Genomic DNA, 19,919 nt, shown 5'->3' with positions numbered 1-19,919 from the left:
TAGTTGTGCTTATTCGATACAGTTTTGCTTAAAACGAACGAATCTGGCAAAAAAAAGCGTCGCTCTGCCCCGGAAAGCGAAATAATAATCGTAAAATTTGTCGAATATTCAGGTTAAGAAATCTGTCATATCGACGAAATGTAGCGACAAAAGCACTCTCCGCGGCCATGTGCGCATGCTCTACAGTAATATGTACATGCTTCGCGGCCATATACGCATGCTCGGTGGTCATATGTGCATGAAATAAAGGCGCGAATTTAAAATGTATATGTACTTTTAACGACTTCCTTGTATTCTAATAGTAACTAATAATAAATAAGTCTACATATACTAAAAATAATAAATACTGTAAAGATTAGCATATGATCTAGTAATAATCAACCATCATTGACAATCCTTGCGTAAGGATCTTGCTAATCTTTTGTGTGGAAAGTCGCAAACCCATGTGGTGCAGAAAATGCTTTACGCACACACACACACACACACACACACACACACACGGGGGGGTGGTGCAAGGGGGGGCCTTCGGCCCCCCCTCCCGCACCCACCTCGTCCAAGTCGCTAACCCATGTGGCCTTATACTTTGCTTGCAATATACATGGGTTGCCTATTCTCTGCACCACATGGGTTTGCGACTTTCCACACAAAAGATTGTGCTTGTAAAAATATGTATATAGACATTTGAAATTCGCGCATTTTTACCATGACTTGAAACAGAGCATGCGCTTGTGACTAAAAGCGTGAGAATATGATCGCTGCGCGTGCTCAAGTCATTACATCGTGTCGGTATGACAGGTTTCATAACCTGAATATTAGTCAACTTTAGCGATTATTATGGCTTAGTTTACATCGTCAAAACCTTAGTACGCGTATTAAGTTTGGTGCGCACCAAAGCCTTAGTACGGGCGCGTTTACATCGAATGTACTAAGCATGTACTGTGAAAAATATAATACAAATTTAATTCATGTTGATGTCTCCTACTAAGACATTTTCACACCGGTTTTTAGATTTTAGCACTGAGGTTATGCTCAATTGCTAAATTCTCTCTAAAATGCGTTTTATGCGTTTACATCGACATTTGTATCACTTGGTACGCGTATCAGTTTAGTACGATACTCCTACTTGATACGCTCGTACCAAATTGATCCGGCAGCGTTTACATCGTGCGTACTAAATATTTAGTACGAATTTGATACAAATATGGTACCTGATACGCGTATCAAATGCACGATGTAAACTAAGCCTATTTCGCTTTCCGGAGCAGAGCGACGCTTTTTTTTGCCAGATTCGTTCGTTTTAAGCAAAATTGTATCGAATAAGCACAACTACATCGATATTTGAATACCAGTGCCTAAACTGAATAATTACCCAGTACGCGTATCAAGTAGTGAATTTAAGCTAATCAGCTAATGATTAAAAGCATTCACTAGTTATTTACTATTTGAGACGCGTACCAAGTGCTCGGTGTAAACTAGGCTTATGAATACCAGCCCCATTGTAGACCCGGCTTAATGGGAAATCCCAATGTTATTCACACATTTTCGCTGGTCTCGTTTGCTTGAGCGATAAGATTCTCATTATTATATGTGACATATGTACCTACATATGACAATTGACAATTGAAGCGAAAGATTTGTTATTTGTATATAAACCATATATAACTGGTAACGCAAGTGTATATTAAGTTTTAGATTGGAGATAATTACATGATTATGGAGGTAATTATTGTACACTTTAAATATGTGTTCAATTAAAATAAAAAGTATATATTATTTCATATACATTGCTATATTGGTATGGCATAATAAGCTATCACAAATTATTTGCAAATTATAGATCTCTTTGTATTTTAATTTTGTGAGTCAGCAAATTTTTTTTTAATATCTGTATCACTGATCAAGTAGTTCTGTTTAGATGTTTTTTTTTTTCAAGTATTTTTTATTTTAAATTCTTGAAACATTGGTCTATATTATAGTTAATTTTAATAATAAGCACTGTTTAATAAATTTTTTGTTTTTAATGAACCTTGAATAGTTTTACAATATTGAGCTTTGTTTCTGACTATTATAGATTTACATATTCATTCAAAAAGGTTAACTATGTATTTTAATTAGAACTATGCCATAAATTTCAAGATTATGTCAATTATATATTTATGTATTGTTACATTTACATGAATCTTATTTATGTAGCCAATATAATCCAGTATAATTTAGGATCCAATAAAATCCAATATAGTCTAGGATGGAATTCATAGATCGATCTTATTCAAGATTCATCTTAAGTATGATCTTGAGATGTTAATGCTGTTATTTCATTGGTTAAGTAAGTCTTAAGTCTGCTTGTGGCTAGACTTAAAACGATTCTTGAACTTAAGATCGGTCTATGAATTCCATCCGTAGCAGTGCACCAGTAAATTTGATTATGACTAGAGCAATAAATTCCTATCCACTATATTCTCTTTAAGCTTAGTTTCTGCCATTACAATTTGTTCCCATAAAACACAATATCTTTCAGAAAGCTTTTTGAAAGATATTTTCTGTCAAATATCTTTCAGAAAGCTTTCTGGAAGATGTATGCTGTATGGGTTATAATATAATAACAAATACAATAGGATTATAGTATACCTTGCTGTCATTATGATATTGTTTGTTCAATTTTTGATTTATTTTTAACAATAGTAGACAATAGATTGTATTTGACTGTTGCTAGATGTTTACTAATATGATATGCAACACACATTTGCAATACATGGTTTTCAGATAATCGATAGGTTTAACTATCTGGGAAGGAAATCTGATAATCCAAACAAAATATCTTGAAACAGTGTCACATGCACAAAAGATGCCTGGTCAATTTTGCCATGCTTATACTTTACATGAGACACTCTATCTTGCTACTTGATTATAAATTGGATAACAGAAATCAAGATAAAGATTAAATCATCTATGTTTATATTACACACTGAAATACATTCATTGAAGTCAGAATATGTAATTTTACAAATTAAATTAACAAGCAATTTAATATAATTTAGTATTGATGCTCAGAAGCATCTATAAAATTTCCTCTTCCGAAAAAAATTGTTTCAAGATTGACAAAAATTGTGACGTGCAGTTTATATGAGCTAGATAGAGATAGTAAAACTACACTAAAATTATTGACACCAAGATCTATTGTAGATCAATGATTATAGATGATTTCATCTTTATCTTTATATTTGACATTTTTATTGATCCTATTTTAGTTATTATTATTGATAATAAAACGTAATTAAATCATTAACACATATGACTTTAATATTTATGAAATGACAATATTAAAAATAAAAGAATATAGTAACATAATTTCCATTATGTTTTTGATATATAATCTTTGATTTATTGATTTACATTAATGATAAAGCTAAACATGGCTTACATTTTATAAATATAATGTAAATTATTTATACTTTGCACCTGAATTTTTAACTGTATGGTAAAGCTACACTTTATGTTTTCTACATTAAAAATAAATGGATAGAAGAATAGTTAAATAAAAGGGAACAAAAAAAAATAAATGTTGCAATTAAGGCTAGGATAGATTTTCTATTTATAATTTAATTTTAAAGCATGAAACAGGTTTCTTTAAACATTTTATGAATAAATTTATGAATTTATTTTAAGGATATGGCTGACGGACAACAGGAAATGAGTATAAAACTGAAACTTTCCAAATTACACTGCCCATTTACTTGGGAAATATTGGACAGTATGGTAAAACATTCCACAACACGGTCTGAAAGTAATAATGATGAAAATGATTTGATGATAGAAGAAACATGTTATGCTTTAGAACAATTATTAGTATCTTTGTTTAAATGTTATCAAGCTGTGTTAAGTGCAGACAACGATGAGGCAAGAAGAAGGATTGAAAAAGCTGAAAACATTTTAATTCAGATTCATCAAAAGTATGATGATGAATAACATTTATTTATAATTTGAAGTTTTCCTGAGAAGTTTTAAATTTAAAGTTTTTCAATTAAAAAAAATAGAAGTTGCGTGCGTGCATGCATTAACAAAAAATGACAAAAAAATGATAAAGTTTTTAATAGTATTTTTAAAATAATAAAAAACGAATTAAATTGAATAAAAAAATTTTATGAAAAAATTATTTCTTTATAATATTGATAAATAATGATGTAAAAAATTTTAAGAATTATTTATAATGATTTATAATGATTTTTAAATTATAGACATCCTTATGATATAAATCACAAACATTTTCAATGTGACGTCATTTGAAGACAATTATATATAACTTATAAACAATATCTACTTTTATTAACAAATAATACAAACTATTTTTTTTTTCAAAATGTTTTTTACATTCTACTTTTTTCCAAATATACATATATTTTTTCAGAATTCTTACATTTTTTATTTGCTAATTATTTAAAAACTTCCAATAATATTAAAAAAAAATGATCTGAAGAAAATTATACTGTCAAGAAATTTGAAAAAAACATCAAGAACATTTACATATTAATCAAATTTATTCTGAAAACTTGGTAGAATTGTCAAAATACTAGACAACCTTTAAAACTTTCTAAGCATTTTATGAACAAAATTTTTTAAATCCTAGAATGATTAATTATTATTTTAGAAAGTAAAAGAAGATAAAATTTTGAACTAAAAATTTATTAATTTTAACTTAAATTATTATTTACCGAGTTATTAACAAATAAAGTTGATTAATCAGATGACGTGCAGTTGAAGTATGCAAAAGCATAGCATGTCATGAGCTTTCGGTGCTTACTGTACATTCCTCCAATTAAAATTTTATTTTGATTTTTTTAGACTAATAAATGAATAATAATGACACTTTAATAAATGGAAAGATAAATAAATAAAAATAAACACTCTAATTTCTAATTTTTGTTCACTTTTATTTATTCAATATTTGTTTAATTTAACCATTTGTTTAATTTAATTATTTAATTCCAATAACAGCTGTGTTAATCTAGCAGCGAGAGCAAAAATACAGGATGTTTGTCATGAGTATAAAATATGTATATGGGGAATTCTTTTCCGACGGGAGACCTCATGCTTTCCAAAATTTATTTAATTCTTAACAGTTGCAGAAAGGTTAAAAATTTATCTTGTATCTATTTTAATGTGATACTAAGTGGTGTTTTTCCAAATTCCATATAGCCGACTTAAAGTGGCGGCTGGAGTCAGTGTAGCTGCCGAAAATTTTTATTTTTAGTACAAAAGCCTTCATAAATCAATTTTATTGCTTCTTATAAAAAAATCGTATTTTTTTGCAATTATTGATTACTAATTTGGTATAGATGCTATAAATTCCAAAATAACTGATTTTATGCTGGCTATCAGTCGAATAATTTCCAAAATAAATAAAAATCAGTAGGCTAGAAAATGAGGACCTGGCGATTTTCAAGGTCGCTGATTATAAATGTGCTAAAATTTCAAAATTTAAATTGGTGGATTTAATATGGCAGTTATAAACCGTATCATCCTTTTTTAATTTAATAAGTTCAAAATTCAAAATCAGTTTGAAAATGATGACTTGGGTTTTCGAGATTGTTGATTATAAATCTACCATTAAAATTTATAAATTCAATTCTAAAGAAATCGTTATTCCTGTGGTTGTTGATGATAAATTTTATGCTCGTGTTATCAAATTCAAAATTGCAAATTCAATATGGTCAATTTAATTTATAAGAAAATAAAAAGTTCGAAAATTCTGAATAGTTTATATAGTAGCAAATGCATTTTCATAAAAAGCATATCTACTTCTTAAAAAATGCTTTAATTACACAAGCTTGCAACAAGAGATCCACAAGTTATAAGAACAAGAATGGCGCTTTCTGAACTAATTTGATGGACTAATTGATATAAGTTTTTTGGTTTTTGATTTTTTAATTAAAATTTTTTTTTTGTTTTTTTGTGCGGCTTAGCCATTTAAAATTTTAAAAATTTAACCTTAGATTTGTTACTAGTGATCAATAAGTATCTAAAGAAAGTGAGTTTTTTGACAATCACTGACAAATAACTGAAAAAAGTTCCATGAATTTAAATTATTTGTGTTCTCAATTTCAATCCTTATCTAAAAACTTTAGATTATTACAGGGATGATTTCAAAAGCTGACTAACAATTAATATTCGGTTTTATCTATGTTCCATATACAAGTGTAGAGCTATTGAGAACACTTGAGCAAAATGTAAACTTGTACTTTTTCCATACTTTATTCCAGATATTAATTCCATGGTTCAAAATACATTCAGAATAGAGTAACTAGATTTTCAAATTTTGGCCTAATTTAGATCGTGTAAGACCCAAATATAAAATGATAAAATATCTAAGAAAAATTAGCGTAGTGTGAGGTGTGGAAACCAAACAAACTTACCTTTTTAAAAAAGGTAAAAAAAGGCGCCATGTGTGTGCGTGCGTGCGTGCGTGCGTGCGTGCGTGCGTGCGTGCGCGTGCGCCTCTAAGAAAAAAAACTATTATATTTGGTAAATTGTCTTATTAATTATTCTATTGTTTTATTATCTTATTGTCTTTTCTACAAAAAGAATGATATGAAGTAAATGCGCCAACTATGCGTCAACCTTGAAATGGAAAAAAGACCAAGTACATAAACGCGTGCTTTCAAAAATAAATTTAAGATTAATACAATTAGCCAAGTATAATTTAAAAAAATCATTAAATAATTAAATAATTAAAATTAACCAACGTGAAGCAAAAACTTGGCGTGACTCAGCTCGCATTTTTTTCTATATTTCCAAGACTGTTATTGATACCAATAAATATATACACAAGAATGCGATTAATGTGGCTTGGGTATTGTTTTACTATATATCTATCAGTTTTTGCTTTATTATCTGTTATTCGTAATGTTTCCATTTTTTAAATAATTTTTTAACAGATTTTTATAGAATTTTCTTAAGTCTTTTTCAAATATACTTGGTTAATTGTATTGATCTCGCATTATTTTTGAATGCGTTTATGTACTTGACATATCTTTTTTATGTTTGTAAAGTTTTTGATAGGTTATTATTTTTTCATTATTTTATGTATTTATACAAATAATTTCTATATTGTATAACATTGATGAGTTCTGTGTTTCAACGAGCCGGGCACGCCAAGTTTTTGCTTCACGTTAGTTAATCTTAATCATTTAATTATTTAATGATTTTTTAAAAATATACTTGGCTAATTATATTGATCTTAAAGTTATTTTTGAAAGCACGCGTTTATGTATTTGGGCTATTTTTTTCCGTTTTAAGGTTGACGCATAGTTGGCATATTTATTTTATATTATTCTTTTTGTAGAGAAGACAATAAGATAATAAAACAATAGAATAATTAATACAATTTACCTAATATAATAGTGTTTTTCTTAGAGATGCACATACACACTTGGCGTCTTTTACCTTTTTTTAAAAAGGTAATTTTGGATATCACGCATTTTGTAGTATTAAGCATCTTATTTAAATAGTATATATATATATATATATATATATATATATATATATATCAGAAAATGACTAAATCTTCGTAAATTCAACCCAACTGGCAATTTTATTCAAAATTAAAAAGTCAAGTACGTTTCGACCACGTATCAGGTCCTTTTCAAGTACAAAGCTGACGTAGTTGGCAAAGAAACATAGCAGTCAATAAACTTATTGCCGCAAGTTACAGATTATGCACTGTGTAAAAAAAGAAGTAGAAGAAGGGAGAAATATAATAATGACCAGTAATTTCGTAAGATAAATATAGTAAAGTCAGTAAAAACAGAGTCTGAAAGGTAAAAGAATGAAGTATTTTTTGTAATACAGAAAAAAGAGGTTTTTTTTATGCAAACTTACATGTTTCGTGCAGCAACAATTGACACGTCATAATGTAAAATTAAAAACGAGTAAAAACTTGGATCAATGTAGATCACGGTGTATAAATAGGAAAAGAAAAAATATATAAGTAGAACAGTGTAAACTATGATGATGGTCATAATTAAATAAACCGTGTATGGAAACTGTAGTCATATGTAGGTAAAAAAATCACAAGATAATAATATGCCCGCACTGTTTCCAACACGAAAAGAGATTGAGATCAATGTGCCCCTGAAGGTTAAGTAGACCGATAATGCTCACACAGATTTTATTATGTTATTATACATAGGATTTAAGGAGTTAAACCACTCTAGAGCGTCGAAAAGTAACCTAATTTTAAGAATTTTTTCCGGGAAAACAATGACAAAAATCAAAAATATGTTTATGGGTCTTTATTGCCTATACATTGAAGTGTGAGAATAAATTTTTATAAGGCAATTAAAAACAAAATGCCAATTGTGCAGCTGGTTGATGGCAACGCTCGCCGACACGAAGTGCTCCGCGGCCGGAAAAGTTTCTCCTCCAATTTTGAACTTGGAACAAAAATTAAGTTTTTTTTAGTTTTACATATAAAAAGCTCGAGAAAGACGTACGGATTCTTTTTTATATCACTTTTTGCAAAAATGGTGGACATTTGAAAAAGAAGTCGAATTTTCACCTAAAAAAATAGGCACTAAATTGTTTATAACTAAAGAAATATGCATCATAAAAAAAAATCCGTACGTTTTTCTCTAAATAATGTTGTTTAGAATGTATAGTAAAAATTTCAAGTAAATCGGTAAAGAATTGAGCGAGTTATGTTTCCAGCCGGATCGAAAAAAGTAGTTTTGAGAAAAACGCGTTTAAAGTTTTATTTATGAGAAAATCATGAAAATTTGTGATATACTTTCAATCTACGATGCCTGCTCTGTAATTGGCCTTTTAAATTGACATTCTTCTGTTCTTCTTTTCTTCTTTTTTTTTCTGGTCCAAATAAAAATTGTAGCGCGTCGCGCCGAGTCTTATACCTGCTCTGAGCGCGCAGCAGGTGACTTTGGTCGGGATCAAAATACAGGCACTTAAAAAATTCCCCTCCTTATAAATGATGTTGTATCTTATTTCTAAGACCCCTAAGCACCTTTTAAGAAAAAAATTTTTTTTCCATTTTTTTGAAAATTCTACAGTGGTTTAACCCCTTAAGTTCTCAGTATCTTACTCTAAATTGAGACCATTATTATTCTTTTTTATGAGGAACATTTCCGCAATTTCGCGCTTCCTCGTGTGCCTCTCATAATGCAGTATTTTAGGAGAGGATCAGCAAAAATCATGATTTGCAGAAATCCTATGCTTACTAACTACAGAAAGTGAATCCGCATGTTTTTTAATGTCATTTCTATGTTCTTTTACACGAGTTTCTAAATGTCGTTTAGTTTGACCGATGTAAGAGGCGTCACAATCATTGCACTTTATGCAGTACAACTCCTGTTCTATTTTTTTGATCAAGGGGATCTTTGCCTTTTTTTATTACTAACAAGTTGTAAGTCGAGTTTTTTGGGAATTTTGAATACCGCATTCATACCGAATTTATTTAGTGAGCATCCCAAATTTGGTTCATTAAGATCGGTCAATTAGTTTGGTTGTAAAGTTGAAAGAAACCATGAAAAATGGCCATTTCTTTAATTGTTTGTTTGATAAAAAAGTGTACTAAATTTCATCAAAAAATATTAACTACTTCTCGAATAATGTCAATTGTTTATTCAAAACGCGCCCCACTAAAATTCAATTTCTACATTTTTGAGACCATGCACAAACCTGAACCTGAACCAAAGTTTGTTCTCTTCTTAAAAAGTTGCACTATTATATATCGGTATTGCGAAATGTGTGCAATGCAATTAAGTGTCTCAAATAAACGTGTAAAAAATAAGCCTTATTAACAATTATATAACTTCTAAAATATTAACGCTATCAACATGGGGTAAAATGCATTTGAAAGGTGCGATTTTTCTTTAAATTAAAAAAAAAACATTGTCTTAGCTTGCTTAGAAGTCGAGATAATTTTTTTTTCCAAAAAATCGCTGTTGCTATAGTTATGAATATTAAGAGCTGAAATTTTGACAGCGTCTTATTAAATAGTTAAAGTAACCTTTCCCAAAAGTTCAAAGCGATTCGTGAAAATTGACTACTGTAAACGTGTTAACAAAAGCAGTATCACTCGAGAGCGACGGCCGGCGACGAGCGCGCGCGTGGCCAGATGCGTATAAAATGAATCTGGCGCATTCAAATTACTTCAATCATTAATATCTCGGGAATTAAGCGTCCTAGAAAGACGATTTTTTTAAAACTGGGCTAGCTCGACGAGACAAGACTAATGAACTAAACTATTTTCTTATCTCCTCAAATAAACGTTCTAATTAATTTTTTCCTTTTTTACATCATTTATTTGACGCGTTAAATATGTATAAATAATTTATTTACCTATATGGCGTGTGCATATGCTCTAAGTTAATATAATTTTTTTATTACTTTTATTGCAAGAAATTTGTATATTTTATATTTTTTGGCATAAGTTAGTGCAATTAACGAACATTTAAATTAAAAAAGAACTTAGTGCAATTAATAGTTATATAACTAAAACATTCATTTATCATTTATACGATCCTTTGAAGAAATGCCTGTATACAGTTTATTTAAAAAGTTCGGGGACTGATTTTTATCCGGCGCTATTATCTCTTTATTAATACAAGAACTAATTAATTTTTCATGAATTTGTTATTTTCTTTAATTGCAATTGAATCAGTATTTTGTGTGCAATTCATGTTTGAAGTTCATCAGATTTTTTGTGTTGTTACAATTTTTTTATATAATGCTCGACGCATTTTTTATTAATTATTACTATATATTTTACTGAAAAATTTATTGCTATAATTACACATCCATCGTACTAGTTGACTTTATCTTAGTCTCAGCTCTTAAAAAACCCTATTTCGAGATGTGCAGGAAATTCAACACCTGTGACAACACGAGAAATCTGATGAAGTTCAAACATGCATTACACACGAAATACTGATTCAATTGCGATAAAAAAATATGCAGACTTATGAGACTTCCTATTAATTAGTTCTTATATTGGCAAAGAGGTAAAGTCATTAATATCGCCAGAAGAAATCAGTCTCCGAACTTTTTAAATAGACTGTATTATATTAGTCGTAAATTTATTTTCAGATTTTTCAGAGAGATCAAGTTCTTATTATTATAAACTACTGACAAACCCTTCGTATACACACTGGATAGTTACCACCCATAATTTTTTGACTTCTAAAAATTCAGGGCTCTGTACCTTTTAAGTATCGCAATAAATGGAAGAAATTTCAAAAACTGCAAAAACTGCCAAAATAATTTTTTTTTAATCATTCCCAGCAAACACAGAACATAGCAGCAACATTGCGACAATGTTGTAACATTGTAGCAACATCACAACAATATTACAACATTGCTGCAATGTTGCTGCAATATTCTGTGTTTGCTGGGTTAATAATTTTTTAAGTATAAAATTTCTTATATTTTAATACTAAAAGTATGTAAATACTTTCTATAAATATTAAAGTTAATCCTTTTTTTTTAGAATTTTAGTATAAATATTTTAAAAGATACAGTTATTTGAAAATTGTCATGGGTGGCAACCATCCAGTGTGTATGCGAAGGTTGAAAAAAATAAATGTGTGTACAAAAGGTTAATATTAGAGGAACAAAAGTTTGAAATAGCACCAAGTTCGTAAAAATTGAACAAAAAAACTGAATTTTTGGTATGATAGCCCGAAGTGACTTAACTCCTGCGAAGTCTCTCCTTTGTGGATCTCGTAATTTCGAAGCTACGCCCCTCGAAACAACCGCCTGTAAAAAACAAAATTTGCAAGGATGCAGTTTGGAAGCATTACAGAGTAATCTGATGCAGAAAAGGGTCCGGAAAAATTCAGAAATAAATTGAATCGCACTCGTAGAGATCTCTGGCACTCTTTTTTATTGTATCATCGTTCTTTTAATAGTTTTAATACTTTTAAGATATTACAAAAGCTGAAATTTATCGAATCTTATTGATTTTTAAATAGATGAGTATTCTTAACATGATTAAACATTATTTACTCTTTTCTTTGGACGCTAAATGTTTGTAAAGAATAATTAAAGAAAATTAAAATACACATTTTACAAATTTCAAAATAGTATGCATAATGAGAATATATACAATATAATGTAACACATGTATATGTGTAATGTATGTGTATAACATAATAATGTATTTACGTACACTGGTCGACATGAGCAATTTTGGATAAATCTTATTAAACCAAACAGATTTTCAATGTATAGAAAGCTAAAACGGACGTAAAAATAATATGTTATTTTTACGTCCGTTTTAGCTTTCTATACATTGAAAATCTGTAATAATTATTACAGATTATTAATAATCTGTAAAAATCTGTAATAATAATAAACTAATACGTAAAAATACGTAAATATATTATGATAAATAAGTTATAAGTTATAGTTATAAAAATTAAAATATTAAAAAATTAAACAATTGTAATTAATTTCAATTAAATTTAAACTTTAATTATATAAACTTTATAGTTACAAAATAATTACAATTGAATAAAAGTATAATAAATATAAAAATTATGTAATTAAACATTGATATTTAATAATTATAATAAAGTTATAATTAATTAAAGTTGCAAATGTATAAAAATTATTTTTAATTATATATTATAATAGTTTTAATTACATATTTTAAAAAATTATAATTATATTTATTTTATAATTATAATAAAACTTTAATTAAAATTTTAATTTAAAGTGTCTACAAACACACACACACGCGCGGGCGCGCACGCGCATAGACACATAGTTTAAACAAGTTTTTTTCTATTTGTTTTACTAAAAAAATTAAAATGTATTTAATGTCTAAATCTAAATTTTAATTTTTGTTTCACTTTTTAAATTTCGGCCTTTTGACTTTTCGAGATAATATTTTGAGTCTTAAATTTTGGGATTTTGTCTTTTCGGGACAATGTCTCAAGTCTGACATTTCGGGATTTTGACTTTTCGGGACAATGCCTAAAGTCTTAAATTTTAGGATTATAGATTTTTGGGACAATGCATGTCTTCCTTTTAAACTTTTGTTTCTCTAATGTTGTCCAGTAGTTATGTAAATTTTTATATTAAAAACTTGGAGAACCTCCTTAATATATTGAGTATTCTTAATTTATTATTATTGCATAATTGCAGGAAGGAATTTCATCAAATGCTAAGAGCGATTGAACATGTTTTTTACGCTACAAAATGTTTCTTTTTGTACGATGTTGATAACATGAATGAACTGCAAGAAATATTGTATAATATTATCGATGTCGAAGACTTTAACGATACAGAATCAGGTGCTCTGTACGGTTGTAAAAGTGTCGTATGGTCTTGTTTAAACGATTTTGGTATGGACAAAGCGGTCGATGCTGCTAAGAAAGCGGTTGAAAGGAATCAAGACTGTCCATTATGGCATTTTATTCTTGCGAAGAATCTTAGACGTCAAAGGCGTTTAATAAATATCTCATCTAACGTGTCTGAACTGGAGAAAGAACATTTTGAAATAGCATATGCTATGTCTAAGAATCATACATTTGCAATGTATTATTTGCAAATGCGTATTGAAACTTTTCATAAATTTAGTAAAGAAAGAAATTATATGATGAGGAAAAACGCTAATGAAAGAGAAGTAATCCAAATTGCTAAAGAAATATTAAAGACGAAACCTACTAATTATAAAATATTGTTACGACTGACTCTTATGTTTTTGCGTGCATCCTCAGATGAGAGATTATCAGCAAAAGAATGTCTTGATGCTATCAAGGAAATAGCACCAAATAATTCTACATATCTGCATTACACAGGGATACTATATGAACAGAGTGGGGATTACAAAGTAAATATAACAACGAGATTATGTAATATAATATTTGAAGTTAATTACTTAAATATTATCCATATATAGTCTTTAAATAGTATTAACTACATATATGTTGTAAGTTCAAAGATTGAAAACGCTTATGTTTATTGTTTCTCTTTATTTTCTCTCCTCTCATTTGTTTTGAGATTATTTTTAATTCCGATGTTGTTCAAGAATTCGTTTATATTACTACAATGAAGATTTAGCACCTCTAAAAAGGTATTTAAGATGGTAGTGTTGGAAAATGCATAATTTCCAGGAGAAATTAATGTTTAAACGTCTATAATTATTTTTTTCCTTTACTTGGCATAGTTTTAAGGTCAATTTTTGAATTCTACCTGAAAAAATACAAAGAAAAACGTAGGAAATTCACGTTTGCTTTGCGATCCCCAAATCGTTTAAAATTTATACCCTCCTTTAATTTCAATTTGTTTTAAGTAAATTTAGAGGCTTTTTGCTTCTCTGCAACCATATTGAATTTATGACATCACAGGCGAGAAATGATACGTTGACATTCTAATTTTTACATCTGTGCTATACTATAATTATTTACTGTATTCTAGTGCTGTAACTTGTAAAATTCTAAAATATGGCGAATGAAAATTATAGTAACTATTATACATAAAATGAAGATTTTTTTTTCTCTTTGCGACAAATAAAAGTGCTTGTCTTGTATGATATGCTTTGCCTTGTATTATATTTATTTACGGTTATGTATTGACTGGTAAGGAAAAAGGATAACATTCGCCATATTTTAGAAGTGTATTAAAATGGTCTTATGTGTTATTTTATTCAAATTTATTTTTATTTGCAAATGGCATAAGCGCAAATATTAAGCTGTCAACGTTTTGTTTCTCGTCTGACTTCCGAAATTCAATACGTCTGTGGCGAGGGGCCAGTAGCCTTAATTCGTAGAAAAGATATATTCTTTTCTTACTAAACCTATGTGTGTGTATTACATGATTCATATTTGTTTATATACTATCTCAATGCAATATTTTTAATATATTATTTCTTGTTTTGTTCTTTTTAAAAATTACATATGTTGCATTTTCTTTAGGAAGCTCTAAAGTATTTTAAGAAGGCTGCCGAATGTAATAACTTTGTAGCAGAGTTTTCTTATATACGATATGGTTGGGAAGTGGGAGAACTGGAACCATTACCACATCTATTAAGAATGTTGAAGAAATATGAGCAATCGATTAAAGAACGACAAATAACTATACTTTTAGCGATTGCTGTAGCTTATTATTCTCTCCACAAAGATATACCAAATGCAGCGGAATATTTTTTAAAAGCTCTTACTGTGGATCCATTAAGCAAAAAATTTGAGGTATATAAAAATATAAAAAATAGAAATTGAAACATATGTATAGAGGAAAGATACCGAATGGGGATAGACTAATAGGAATAAAACAATATATTTGTAATTAATAGTTAAGGGAGGATCCTTGTTTAGAAACTCAAAAAAGCAAGTTTTTTTTTCAATTTTTTTGACAACTTATAATTAATGAATAAGAGTGTTGTACTCAATGTTTTAACTATACAAAAAAATTTAATTTGTAATAAAAAAAGGCTTTTTTAATTGGTTTTATAACCGATGTTCTCAACGCCTTCTTGCTGGAGGTGTCTGTGATAGCGGCCTTAATTTTGGTCTGAAACAAAAAAACCAAAAAGCATGTTACTTTATTCTAACACCTTCTAGATGAACGCGTTTAAAGTTTTTGTTTCAAAAAAGTAGTTTTTTTAAACTTACAGCAATTTGAAGCTAATCAGGCATTCCAAGGGCCCAATATAATATTCCCTTCGCTTTTGCAAAATTAATTCCATTCTGTGAGCTGCTCGAGCCTCCCTAGTGCTGCTTAGGCTGCGACACTCTCCTCTCGCGATACATTATTTATCGTATGATTCAGCAAAAAATTTTGTGTTCTGCCCAATTTTTATATTTAATTCATTTAACATCTTATCTAAATTTTAGATGCTTGCTTTTTAATTTATTAGATAAATTATTCTGTTTTAAGCACTGGTTAAAAACAACTCTACTTTGAACTTTTTGATGATATACCCTTCAACAAACACCAACAAATAGTTATATAAATGCTAGTAATAATTTCTTATTTAATAATATAACTGCTAAAAGTTATATAACGAGTTATATTGTTGAGTAAGAAATTATAACTAAAACTTATATAACTACTGTTAGTTGGTGTTTACTTGGATCTAAATCTATGATAAATTTGATAACAATCCAATTGCACGTTTATATTTTGTTTTTGTTTACGTGAATATTTTTATTAAAGATTGTTTATTTACCTCTTGTTTTAGGAACTTATTTTCAAAACAGCAAAAATTGGTTTCTATATTGTATATGTATTTTTTACTAATTGTTTTGCAGTATTTTGCTTATGATAAAAACTTCATATTTAAAGTATATAAAATGAAAAATATACTTAATTTTTTAATCAATAATGCTTATCAATAAGACTTTAATACTTTTTAAACAGAAAGTATCCTATATTCGGTATCCTTTTCTTTTATAATAAAATTTTTGTGGTCTATTTTGTGTATTTAAACTATTTCAAAATATTATTTATATGATATATTTACATATAATTATTAAGAATGGGCCATTCAATTAGAAATGTTGCAACTCTTATTTCAATAAATGCTATATATATAATATATATGTTAAGGAGATGCTGGAGTTGTCTGTTTTACTGACAAAAAGATAGTAATTTTTGTTTCACAATATCTTTTTATTTCTTTTATAGATTTGGAAATCCTTCTCCAAAATAAAAATACGCATCCATTGCTATCAATCTGTGGAGTGGAGTTTCCTCCAAAAACGGGAAAAAATTTGTTAATTTGCTGTCACATCATAACAATGTTTGCTTAATATAAAAAATCTACAGTTTGTACCTACGAAATTCGTATTTACAGACTAGTAGACGACGAGAACAAACAGTGTCGTTTCGAAAATTAGATTTTAGTGCCTAATTGAGACGAAATTGTGAAACGAAAATTTAGGTTTCCACCAAACACCAAGTTACATGTAACATACCTGTTAGTTGTAATTTCCCACTCAACAATGTAATTGTAATATAACACGTGTGTTATATTGCAATTATATTATTGAGTGGGAAATTACAACTAACAAGCACGTTACATGTAACTTTGTATTTGCTGGGTTATATACGCGTAAAAATTCGGTAAGTAGAGCAATAAAAAAAATATTTTTTGTTCTCGATATAAAATCCAATTCACAGATGGATATTAATATGTATACTTTAATTCTGGAAAAGAATTTCCAAATCTATAAAAGAAATATATGTATATGAAATCTTATTAATAATGTGCACGAATGACTCTACATTATCGACCTCGATCAAGTTTGAGAGGCAGTCCAGCATCGCCTTAAGCTCTCTCTCGCTCTCTCTCTCTCTCTCTCTCTCTCTCTCTCTCTCTCTCTCTCTCTCTCTCTCTCTCTCTCTCTCTCTCTCTCTCTCTCTCCCCCCTCCTTTCCCCCCTCCCTGCACGCGCACACACGCACACACAAACCCTTGGATTATCGAATTAGATTTTTTTCAACAGATTTTTTTGAAACTTTGCATACCTATGTTTTTTGGATCGCTGATTCCAAATCTGTGTTCAGATTGTGCAAATTTAATATGACGAATCTAATATGGCCGCCATCATACATTAATTATTAGTACAATAAAGGCAGGGATGGAATAACATGGTCAACAGATATGGGGTAATCTAAGACAGGCGATATTTTATATTGCTTTATTAATAATTCATTTTTCTGCGTGTTATATTTTTATTTAAGCGAAAAATCATAAAAGACTATAGTGTAAATTTTGTGTTAAATACGGCTATATTTTTCTAAATTTTAATTTAGAAAAAAATCAAAAATTGGTTTAAATAAATTGATTTTTTTACATTTAAATTGTTATAAATTGCTAAGGATAAGGACAATTGGATACGAAAAACTGTGGAAAGATATAAATTAAGTATTTCTGTACCGGAAAAATCGAACATTATTATTAGTATCTCGAAACATTTTTCATGATATAAAAATAAAAGGAAAATAAGTGAGAAATATACTTTCTACTGGCAATAAAAGGGTTACTGCTAACATGCATACATGTATACACACACACACATTATATATATATATATATATATATATATATATATATATATATATATATATATATAGCACTAGCTTAAATACTCAATAATAGACTATCAACTATTTCTTAAATTATTAAAATTATTTGTTTTTTCTAGATTTATTATCAGTGCCTTGATTTTAGTACTGTGAGTATTTCATCTTTTTTAAACAATCAGTTTTGTCCTCTTCTCGAGAAAAAATATTCAAGAACACTTCAAAAAATATCTGAGGAAATAAAAAAACTGTTGTGTGTAAAGGATATGAATAATTTAGTGGGAGAATTGTGTGACTTATCTGTAGATGTCAAAGAAAAGAATTCTATTTTAAATACTATTTAGAATTATCGAAATATTTTATAAGTTATTGCTATTTTCAATATTTTAATTTTATGTTTTGTGGCATGATATTATAAATATTATTAAATATTTTGTCTATATCCAATACTTCAATGTATTTAAAATATAAATAAATTTTAATTTGTACTAGTCCAATAAACAGAAAACATTAAAGTATATAAGAAATGTTGATTGTCATGAATCTTTTTTTAAACATTTTGAAATAATATATATTTTAACATTGTAGGGAGTATAACGTATGTGAGCGTGCGAGTGTGTCGAGAATTCAACAGCAAACGGTGTGAGAGTATTTTTTTTTAATGAATCGCGAAAAAGAATTTTCTGATCAGATGAGAGGATACTTTCGGAGAGTCAAGTTGCGAATCTTGAGAATTTATTAAAAATCTTGTGAGTTTCAAGTAACGTTTCGCGAGTTGAGAGTTATATGTAACGTATACGAGTTTTGAAACTTTCCTTAATTTCTTAAATAAACATTTGACATATTATTTCCTACAAGATTTTCGAACGTTGGTGTTGACTCTTCCAGACCCCCCGGGTATAACGAAGTGAGCGTAAATAACAACACAGCGGCCGTGACAGTTAGAACAGCTGAGCGGCCGTCAAATTCAAAAACTCCGAATGCTCACGTACTAACGTCGCACCGTCTCAGCTTAAACTTGTATTTTCGCCCCCCTCCGAGGTATTAGAGTGTCCTTATCGTTTGGTATAGTCTTCCCCGTTTTGTCGAGCATTCGAGAAGTTTTTGGAGAAATCCCAGACTCCGCGGGAGCAGCTCTGAGTCAGATAATCGCCGAGATTCGAAAGGATCTGATCGCTAGTTTTGACTCGTAATTATTCGCGTGGTTTGCTCCTCGCTTAATCGCGTGTGCTCGTCTACTGCGGTATGCGCTAAGTCTCGTGCTTCGTGATAATAAATATAGCGAGTCTATTGTGTCAATCGCGCGACTAGTTTTTCCGACCGTTTTTGTTAGTGCGGTCCCTCGACGACCCGAGCGAGCACCCTTTATCCGTGCTATCGAACCTTAATTGTATATAATGTAAATAGTTTTCTTTTGACTTTTCGTACATATATTAAATTCTGTGCTGTCCTAAATTGATAGCTTTCTCTTACCACGTCACTTTCGTTCCTATCTTTTGGTTCTGTTTGAACAAGATTATTTCCCAAAGAGCGCAAAATATTAAAAAGCGACGAAAAAATGTCTTAAAACATGTTTTTTTGATGGAGCGAGAAAAATTGTCTATAAAACATTCTTTAAATTTCCTTATACTTAGTTTTATCCTTTCGACAAAAAAATAAAATTGGGACTGGTTTCATCAACTTCGATTAACTCGGCTGATTAAGTTTATGAATTTGCTATCCATACAGCACATGTAGATGCTAAGGATGTTCAAAGGATTTGCAGCAGTATATTGCGTAAATTGTGAGAAAAACATTCGAGATACGTACTACTATTTATTGAGAACGTACTGAGTACATTCCTATTTCCTCCTTTTTCTGCTTCGTAGAATATACTAA

General features: G+C 29.1%; 2 protein-coding genes across 2 annotated transcripts in view; one reads left to right on the top strand and one right to left on the bottom strand.

Moving 5' to 3' along the window:
- The window catches only part of LOC105837488, a 253,276-nt gene that overhangs the window by 12,621 nt on the left and 220,736 nt on the right, over positions 1-19,919 (bottom strand). The window lies entirely within an intron of this gene.
- Positions 1,227-18,572, top strand: LOC105840948. The gene is made up of 5 exons (XM_036289253.1): positions 1,227-1,719; positions 3,667-3,950; positions 13,159-13,846; positions 14,931-15,203; positions 18,164-18,572. The coding sequence occupies exons 1-5, from the start codon at positions 1,708-1,710 to the stop codon at positions 18,383-18,385; spliced, it is 1,479 nt and encodes a 492-aa protein (XP_036145146.1). The 5' UTR covers positions 1,227-1,707; the 3' UTR covers positions 18,386-18,572.

Source organism: Monomorium pharaonis, chromosome 1 (genome assembly GCF_013373865.1).
Source record: "Monomorium pharaonis isolate MP-MQ-018 chromosome 1, ASM1337386v2, whole genome shotgun sequence".
NCBI lineage: Eukaryota > Metazoa > Arthropoda > Insecta > Hymenoptera > Formicidae > Monomorium > Monomorium pharaonis.
This window is presented reverse-complemented; position numbering and strand designations above follow the sequence as displayed.

Bases quoted from the DNA above. Each gene is read 5' to 3' on its own strand.
- LOC105840948 (XM_036289253.1), top strand. The intron at 3,951-13,158 runs GTATGATGATGA...GCATAATTGCAG, and splicing joins TTAATTCAGATTCATCAAAA to GAAGGAATTTCATCAAATGC. The intron at 15,204-18,163 runs GTATATAAAAAT...TGTTTTTTCTAG, and splicing joins CATTAAGCAAAAAATTTGAG to ATTTATTATCAGTGCCTTGA.